This window comes from Myotis lucifugus, unplaced genomic scaffold, assembly GCF_000147115.1.
Source record: "Myotis lucifugus unplaced genomic scaffold, Myoluc2.0 scaffold_28, whole genome shotgun sequence".
NCBI lineage: Eukaryota > Metazoa > Chordata > Mammalia > Chiroptera > Vespertilionidae > Myotis > Myotis lucifugus.
Window position 1 is genome coordinate 8,361,446 of NW_005871076.1, and position 10,101 is coordinate 8,371,546.

General features: G+C 46.7%; 1 protein-coding gene across 1 annotated transcript in view; it reads left to right on the plus strand.

Annotated features, from left to right (window-relative positions):
* The window catches only part of TRPC7 (transient receptor potential cation channel subfamily C member 7), a 259,805-nt gene extending 250,846 nt beyond the window's left edge, over window positions 1-8,959 (plus strand). Inside the window, 3 exon segments of the mRNA XM_023752170.1 lie at window positions 538-695; window positions 6,777-6,852; window positions 8,790-8,959. Coding sequence (XP_023607938.1) covers window positions 538-695; window positions 6,777-6,852; window positions 8,790-8,959 — 404 coding nt within the window.
* The last annotated feature ends 1,142 nt before the right edge of the window (window positions 8,960-10,101 follow it).

The window sequence follows — 10,101 nt, forward strand, 5'->3', positions numbered from 1 at the left end:
GGTAGCATGGAGTTTATGGGGCTAAGAAGGCAGCAGGAGGGGGAGGAGGAAGTTGTTTGTGTTTCATATGGGGCCCCTGATACAAGGAGAGCCAGGTACCAAAAGGGGCCAATACTTTTCAAAACTCTGGGCACATCAGCAAAGCTATAGCACCAGCAGTAGTGGCGGGGGCCACCTGCTCCCTGCAGCTCCTTGGGCAGGTGCATTGCTGGGGGCTCAAGCCCAGGCCCCAGTTTAGGGGAACTCCTTAGTGGACTTGGAAGTAGAATAGCTCTTCCTGGAATGTAACTGGAGAATGATCTCTGGGAAGAAAGGTTCCTTGCCCATTACCTCCTCCTCCTGGGGTTTCTCAATATTCGCACATTAAAACCTCTAAGGAGTCCTGGAGGACAGACATACATATAACTTTAACTCAGTGCTTTCCAGAATTGACAAACAATATTCCATAACCTGTTGGCATCCTACAGAACTAAACTGTTCTAAGGAAGCCAAGCAGCACTGGGCATATTGACCTCCCAAGGGACCTCTTTTTAGGGACCACCCCAAAAGTGGGTGTTATTCAAGTCCTACTAGGTATGTATGAATTATGTATTATGTATGTATTTTTCTTCTAGAAGACTCGATACCAGGCTGGCATGAGGAATTCTGAGAACCTGACAGCAAATAACACTTTCAGCAAACCCACCAGATACCAGGTAACCACACTTTACTCAGGCATGGGCAGAAGTGGATTCTATTAAGGCATGGATTCAGTCACATGGCCATGTCATCCCCTCAGAACACCGCTTCAGTCTTTCCTTCATTCAGTGAATATTTACTGGGTGCTTCCTGTATGCCAGGCACTGTGCTAATTAATAGGGATAAAGATATGATTCCTATCTTAATGGCACTTCAGTAAGGGAGACAATGAGCAAGTAAACACACAGATACATACATTCAAACTGATAAAAGTGCCAAGAAGAGAACAACAGGATGAAAAGATGGAGAAAACAGGGAGCCCCTGCTTAGATATGGTTATCAGAGGAGGCCCCTTTAAGGAGAGGGCAGTTAGCTAAGACCTCATAAATGAGTAGGGGGCAGCATGTGGGGCCTTCCAGGCAGAGGAAAAACATCAGCAAGAGCTGGAGGGGAGAAACTAGATAGGTCCAGAGAAGCTGGAGCCCAGCCAGCAGAGGGGAGGGGAGGGGAAGGGAATAAAGTCAGAGGAGAAAGCATGCAGCCAGACCAAGATTAGGGTGTGGTCTACATGACCACTGAGTAAGGCAATTGGGGGAGCTTAACTTGGGGGAGAAGATAAAATTTTATTTATGCTTTAAGAGGTATACTTAATTGCTATAATGAGAGAAAATTGGTGGGGATTAGAGAGTAAGCAGGGAGACCAGTGAGGACAATGTGACAGTCCTGCAGGTGCAGGGGATGGTGGCTTGGATTGGGGTATGAGTAGGATGATGGAAAGAAGCAGAGATTCTGGATATAGAGCCAATGGGACCTGAAGCGTACAAACAGGTATGCGGTATGGAGAGGCAGCATGACTCCCAGGTATTTGTCTTAAGCCACCAGGTGGCTATTACTGCCTCCAGTGAGCGCCTGGCCTTAGACTCCCAGCCTGCAAACTCTGTTATAAAAATTAGAAGATGATCTCTTTTCCTTACATTGCTTTTGGAAATTCATGTCAAATCTCTGTATCAGTTTGAATCAGCCCGTGAGCCAGTGATAAATGGAAACTACAGGTTATTGATTATAAAAGAGCAGCCATTCTTTTCCTGACTCTTCCTTCCTTATGATCAGCGGTTTGATCCATGCTGATCATTTCTTATCAGATGTAAATTTGAAGCTGTTCTGAGTGTTCCTCTGGGCCCAGGTGATGTGTCCCTAGCGCCACCATCCCAGAGGGAGCAACTGCAGATGTAGCATCTTCCAGACACAGATCCTTAATTGAATCTCCATCTATATTTCAGAAGTCAGCTGTGTGGTGAAGAGGATTTAAGTACAACTAAGAAATGACTCATCCCTCAAAATACTAGTATTATCAGATGACACAGGCTAAAAATTGGCAATGGGCAAATCTTATATTTAATCTCACATAAAATCGGGCCTGCCCAGTTTGATCTGCTTTGAGTTATTTTACAGGAGATTCTCAGAGAGAAGTTTAGATTATCTGTGTTATCGAAAAGATAGATAACTCTGGGGTTAAGGGCCAAATCTCTCCTGCTGAGATAGAGGAAGACTCGTTATGTGGTGTATGTCCTGTTTTTCAAAGGCCATCTCAGTGCCATCCCATTTCTGTTCTTCATCATCTCTGAGTGAGCCTGGCAGCCTCCCATCCCTTGGAGAGTTTTCTGCTATGATTAAAGAAACTGGTCAGTTTGCAGCTTCAAGCTACTGATAACCTTGGAAAGCTGCTCACCCAGTGTTCTGTGAATCCACCATGAAAAGCCTGAGGCTACTTATTCAACCAGTTGTCACAAAAAAAGAAGGAAGGAAAACTGAACCAAAGCTGTCAGAGGACAGTAAACAGGAGCAGAGAGCACCTTACATTTGTCCTTTGTTCAGCCCTGCTCACCAGTTCTGCTTACACAGGAGTAAACCTTGAGAAGACTTGAAAGGACAGCTGGGAGCAGACTAGACGAGAGCACTGGTATGATCTCACCATATTGCTGTGAGAGGGGCAGTATCTTTAACCCCATTTTACAGATGAGAGAACTGATGCTCAGTGGTAAAGGTCACACAGCTGGTTGAACTGAGATCTGACTCAGAAGGACACAGTCTTTCACCACACACGCTGCCCAGGCACTGGCCCACCCTTCATCTTCACAGTGTTGCACTAGAGCAGTGGTTCTCAACCTTCTGGCCCTTTAAATATAGCTCCTCATGTTGTGACCCAACCATAAAATTATTTTCGTTGCTACTTCATAACTGTAATGTTGCTACTGTTATGAATCATAATATAAATTTCTGATATGCAGGATGGTCTTAGGCGACCCCTGTGAAAGGGTCTTTTGACCGCCAAAGGGGTCGCGACCCACAGGCTGAGAACCGCTGCATTAGAGCCTTTCTGGACCTGCCCTTCCTGTGCTTGACAGTCACTATGAAGAGATTCAGCTGAGCCTTTGCAGCCTGAGGGAAGGCAAGGAGCAGCGGAGGCACTCCGCTCTCACCAGCTAGCAGCAGTAACTGGGAAGCACAGTGAAGGACTCAGACAAGGAATTACAAGGCTCATCTTTTTTCTTGGGCCCACTGGTGGCTTCCCAGCTGCATTGCTTTCTTCCCAAAGCAACTTCCAATGTGCAGAGATCAGGAGAAGCCCAATCTGCTCCCTCTGTTTTACTATCCAGGCTGCACCCAGAGCTGCCATCTCACTGAGCACAAACGCCGCCAGCCTCTGACACGTTCTCGGTTCTGAGAAATTCTGTAACATTCCCAGTAACACAAAAGCTCGTTGTTCACCCATTGAAGCTTGTTTCCCTTGTGTCTCTTCCATAGATCTGCTTGACTGTTCAATCTTAGTGCCCTCAGATATTTCTTTTAAGCTGTCAGTTCTTTGTTCTTGGCTTGCTCTCCATTGTCAGGGAAGGCATTTCCTTCAGAGGATCTCTGTGCTTTGCTGTCTTAGGCTTCCAGGGATCTGAATTGTTATTTTTAACGAAAATGGTTCCTCACTTTTTCAATGTTTTTTTCCCCAGCCTGGGTTCTATGGATATGAGATTAAACAATGGAACAAAACCATGATATCAACAAGGTGGCGATAGTGTGCCTTCTATCAAAGCTCCCATGATCTGTTCCAAGATCCAGTGTGTCAATTTCTTAGGGTGTGTACTGACCCTGTATACGCACTCTTTGAGAGGTAGATTTCCTTCATGGAAATCGCAACAAGCCATATACCAAATGAAACACAGAATCTAGGCATAGTCCATCATTCGAATAAGCCCATCCTTGATGATACAATACCTTCCCCCCAATCCAATGGGAAGTCCTCCTTTTCACATTCTATATGGCCTTTTCTGTAGCGATCAAAGCAAATAGAAGAGACAATTTGCCAGTGCTGATTTCCTCTATTCTGGTGTCTGATGAATCCAGGGTAACACATGACTGTCCTAGGATCCATTCTGTCCATTCTCTTCCAAATTCCTCAAATTCTATTTTCCTAGGTGAAAATACTTGCTTCCCTTTGGATTCTACTTCATTTGCCATCTTCGACATAGCATATGTGTTCTCTCCTTCATCTATGTCTTTAGCTGCCCTGGCTGCACAGAGAGAGTGGTCTCTTCCACAGAAAGACTTTCTATTTTCCCTTCACCAGCAGCATCCAGACATCAGCAGCCTCTTGGAATCTGGGCAAGAGGAACTGTGTGCCTTCTTCCCTGGATTTAGGTCTCAAGGTCACAATCATCCTTACCCATTGTCCATCTCAGTATTAATTCTTTTGCCTGAATCATGTCACTAAATAGACTCCTCTCTTGCTCTTGCTAAATGCATGGGAGAGGTGGGCCAAGTGGCCAACGATGAAAGTATGTAAACCTGGGGAAAGCTTATCATCTCCTTGAAGTGAAGGGACTCTATGGAAGCTAGCAAGGAGATATCGCAAATTAATCATAAAGGAACACGCTTTCCTTAATGCAGTGAAGGAGGGAGGGCTTTAAATGTCCATCTTTTCTGGAAGCAGAGATCCTGTGTAGTATCCATTTTAATAGAGCTTTGGGGGCATTTTCTAACTATTTCAGGCTTCCTGGGGACAAGACTGGCATCTTGCTCCTGCTGATCCCAAGTTGTCGGACATGCACATGTCAGAGGGGAAGCTAGGTCCCCATCAGGACATGAAGTTTGTAAGCAACTGACAGATGGTCACACTATTCTCCTATTTTTCTTGAAAAGCAACAACTAACTAGACCCTCTTAAGTTGTATTAGCCCAGTGGTTCTCAACCTTCTGGCCCTTTAAATACAGTTCCTCATGTTGTGACCCAACCATAAAATTATTTTCGTTGCTACTTCATAACTGTAATGTTGCTACTCTTATGAATCGTCATGTAAATATCTGATATGCAGGATGGTCTTAGGCGACCCCTGTGAAAGGGTCGTTCGACCGCCAAAGGGGTCGCGACCCACAGGTTGAGAACCGCTGTACTAGCCTGAAAGTTTGCTGTGGGAGAATACTTCTGAATTCCTATTCAGTAAGGATCTTAGATGCTTGGTATCTGGGTTGTTTGTTCTGTTTGTGTGTGTGTGTGTTTTTCTCAGAGACTGGTTTTTGGTAAGTTTTGTTTTGTTTCTTCAATTCAAAGTGAAAAGAACATTAATGAGCCCCATGGAAAGGCATATATTCTTGTAACTTAGGTAACCTGCCTCAATGACCAGAAGAATATCAATGAGGAGTCTGGCACTAACTACTAACATGACAAGACTCAGGCCTCTCTGAGAAAGAACAGCAGGAAGGGAACTTGCTAATTAATGATTCAGCCTGAAATTGGATCATAATTCAAACCACAGAGCAACTGGACCCTCAGCCAGCTAAGGGCTGGGGAGGGACAGCACTGGTCTAAGTGGACTGACAGAGCTCACCAGAGAGAGCTTTTGCCAGGTCCAGTCTAAGTCTTGGAATCACAGGGCCAGGAGACATCTTCTCAGCAAGGTCTTCACTATTAAGGCACTGAGAGAAGCACTGTTTGATGATGATAATGAGTTAAATCCTCTAGCTCTTTGCATCATGCCTTTTACTTACAAGAAGCTTTTCCTGAGCTCATGTAGTCAGAGAGAAGGTAACCTGCTTGACATCCCACAGCTAAACGAGGGACAGAATTCAGGTCCCTTCAATCTAGAAAATGCTCTACTGTCCCCAGTCCTCAGGTGTGAGCAGGTGAGCAGATCATAGGAAGGTATGACCAAGGAGCAGGGAATCCCTCCCTCTCTGCCTGGCTGCTCATCTCTTGCAAGATTCAAGTCTCAGCTACCAGAATACTTTTAAATCCTGTGATTTTGCAAGAACCTTGGAACAACTAGCTGGCAAAATCCAAAGTTCACCCCCTTTAGTTTTTCTTACACTTGGCTCTATTCTTGGTGTCTCCTGTTTGTTCATGCCTTATTTGCGTAAAGAATCCAGTGTCTGCATATTAAATGAATCTACAAGCCAAATCCTTCCCCTCCTACATGACAAGGGATGCAGGATCAGACACGTGGGGTTTCTTGACAAAACTTCCCAAGCCTGGCTATATCTGTTTCTGCCTATAGTAGGAATTTTCCAATGTATGGTGGGCTTGTCCTCCAACCCTGGTCCTGATTCTGTACTAAGCACATCTCCACTCACACACAGCACCTCAAAGGGAGACAGCTACACCAGGCTGGCTGCTAAGACTTAGTACTCCCTCCTGATCACATCAGTTGTTGAACTAGAAGAAAATGTTTCGGAGCTGAAGCCCCAAGAAGAGGACATAACAGGCTGAGGACATAACAGGCTGAGGTCACAGAGAAGGGCAGGGATGGGTTAGGCCTTGGACCTTAGAGCAGTGTCCATGGATCTTAGATGATTCTCTCTCTCTCTTTGGCTCGCCCTCCTGCCACTGAGAGTATCCTGTTCTTCCATCCAGGGTCAGGTGGTATTAAATCCTTGGGGGAGGAGTTAAACAGAGGGACTGGCCCAGGTTCCCCCACGAGGCAGGGCACCAAGTGTGGGTAGACTCCCATCAGCTGACCAAAATCTGCAGGGGAATTGTACATACACAGTGCAGGCTGCCTCTGTGCTTAGCCAAGCTTGTCTGATGCCTTCCTTGTGTTCACATTTCAGAAAATCATGAAACGGCTCATAAAAAGATATGTCCTGAAGGCCCAGGTGGACAGAGAAAATGATGAAGTCAATGAAGGTAAGAGACTGGATCAGTTTCCTGCAGGGCGGCAGGAGTTGGGCAGGGTCTCACCAAGCTACAATCACAGTGGGGTTGAGAAATACTGGGGTTGTCAGATTCTGAGAGCCTGGGAGTGAGACAGGATGGAGCCAGCTGGACCTGAGGCAGTGGCAGAATCAGAAGGAGGTGTGTAGGACTGAGACCGCTAGTCCCTTGCTGGCTATCCGCTGAAACAGCCCTTAGCTCTAATCTCGAGTCCGTCCTCTAGTCTGGCTGTAGCATGGAGACACTCATCTCAGAACCAGCAGTGGGACACACACCTCCCCCACCCCCACTTCTCATGCTGCCACCTCCCATGCTCCTTCTGTCATCACATCTCTCTGACCCACTCTTCCACTTTTAAAGACTTGTGATTAGATTGGATAAACCAAAATCACCTCCTTATTTAAGGTCAGCTGATTAGCAACCTTAATTCTATTTGCAACTGTAGTTCCCTTTTGCCAAGTCACATAACATATTCATAGATGGGACACCAGGGATTAGGATCAGGATATCTTTGGGGGGTGGAATAATTATTCTGCCTACCACAGTGGTGGCTGCCTTGAGTTGGCCTCATGGTCATTGAGTTCAGGATGGCCCAGAATTCCTCATTCCATGGTGCACATGCAGGTTACAGCAGACTACACACCTCCTTCTGATTCTGCCACTGTCTCAGTCCAGCTGGCTCCATCCTCTCTCACTTTCAGGCTCTCAGAATCTGACCACCCCAGTTTCTCAACCCCACCTCAGAGTCACTTGTTAAAAATACACATCCAGACCCAATGAAACAAGCTCCTCCTTAAATAAAGGCACTAGTCTACCCCTCTCTTGAGCCACAGGGGCCTACAGGAAGAGTCTGGTCAATATCAGTGACCCTCTGCTTCACCCTGGGACTGAAGCTATCTAGGGACTGAGCAACAGCCCTACTACCTACCTCTACTTTTCTACCTCAATCATAAAATTGCCTCGAGCATGTGTAATTGTGACTGACAAGAAGATACCTGATCATAGAAGGTAGGGCTGCTCAGGTTTCATGCCCCTGGAATTACACCAAGAAAGTACGGTTCAGTGAAGTTCCCAGTGAGTTTTGAGGGATGTCAAAACTGACCGAAGTGTACCTTTAGGACCTCTATAATGTATGTATGTAAGGCACACCTAGGAAACAGATGTGAATAATGTGTCCTCAGGCAGTGACTTTCAGTATCTATAATATCAGGAAATATTCAACTCAGCTCTGTGGTTAATAAAACAGTTCCCAGCCCAGGTCCACGTGGATTTCTAACCCTGTGGTTCACTGTGGAAATAAGTGGACGTCCTCACCTGGGGGTCCCTTGTATGGAAGAAGGGGGCAGTAGGCTTGTCACAGGGCTTCCATGACATAGTGCTGCTTACGTGGTCGGGGCGGGCCCGGCTCCTGTGTTGGCTGCCCAGTTCTATGGCCCAGTTAACCAAGCTAAGTTGCTCCCCTCGCACTCGGGAGTTTCTCCCCTCTGCAAATAATGACAGAACAATACAGGTGCATCATGAAAACAAGGGTTCCAGTTAATGAGGGTGTTACTCAGACTCTTAAAATCTACCTTTATTGGCTCTAAGACCAATATTCTAACAATCATTATATGAAATAGACACTAGCAATTTACAACCATGATCTTGACTCCTCCAATCTAGTTCAAACCCTTACCAGAGAGCTTAACCAGGAATGGGAGGAGAGCAGTCTCAAATAGAATGGGTATGTCCTTTAGTGGTAGCAGCTGGGCAGTACTTAGGTCAAAAAGAAGCCCCTGTCCCCTCACCAACACCCCTGGTGGGCTAGACCAGTAACCTGGCATTCTGCTGGAAAGACAAACGCCCAAATGCATGTGGCATGAGCGCCTCCTGCCTGCTCACACTCACCAAAATCTCACCTGTCCTTGCAGGCGAACTGAAGGAAATCAAGCAAGATATCTCCAGCCTGCGCTATGAGCTTCTTGAGGAGAAATCTCAAGCTACTGGGGAGCTGGCAGACCTGATCCAACAACTCAGTGAGAAATTTGGAAAGAATTTAAACAAAGACCACCTGAGGGTGAACAAGGGTAAAGACATTTAACAGCCCATATGGGCATCTATAACTTCTACCAGCATTCCAAGGCCAGGCTTAATGCCCTGGCCACCAGCCCTGGTGGCAAGGGTCCCAAAACCACTCCCCTAGGACCCTAGAGGGATCCACTGGCTCTGTCCTGAGCAGCCTTGCTGATATCTGTAGCCCAGTGGCCTGCCTGGATCCAGAACTGTCATGAATCTAGGCTGTTGAATGAGAAACATGACCACAGGAGGGGAGGAAGTGCCCCCACACTCACACACATACACGTGTGAGACCTTTAGTCCAGCCACAGTGACATACATCCGGTGGCTAGTGCAGGAAAAGGCCTTCTGGGATGCACATGCACCCTCCCCCTGCACAGTTCCGTCTGTATCCTGGGAAGACAAACCACCTCACCCCATGTGCCCCTTCTCAACCCCTCCCTGCCACCCACACATCCAAACAGAACCGGGAGGTAACCTGTGATCTATTCTTAAGTGCCAGATGAGAACACAGATAGCCTAATAGCAAAATAGTTCTATTTGTTTATAAAAAATTTAAAAATACTAAATCAAAAATTGCAGTGTAGGTAGCACTGTTCAAAATCCAAATGATGTATTTTTACCTTTATTAAGATTATCTTGTATTTACTATTTTTACCTAAACTGAAAAGAAATAAAATTACCTCATAATAGCCTGGGGAGCCTCTGTGAATGTGCTGCCCTCCTGCTATCCTGTGCCGTCTGGAGGTGGATTTGGGAGTCCATGAACCAGTGGTTCTCTGGGAAGAAAATGGAGCAGGTATGAGGAGGGAAGACACTCACCCCCTCCCCAGGGTCATGCAGCCACCCCCACCTAAAAGCCCCTTCTCCTATCCCCATAACTAGTGACCCTAACCTCACCAACTCAGGAAGGAGAAAACGGAAATGGTGAGCAATATGTTGTCTCTGGCCCCACCTCTCGCCCACTCCCTGTGTGTGTGTGTTGGGGCGGGCGGGGGGCGGGGCGAGCGTAAGGGCAGGGGCAGAGGGGGATGCGGAGTGCCAGGTGAAAGGGAGCCAAAACTCTTTCTGGAGGAGCCTAGGTGTGAGTGGGAAGAGTGGCCACCAGAGGGCGCCCCAGTCCCAAACAACACCCATTGGGAGCAGGTTGGTGATACCTTTGGACTC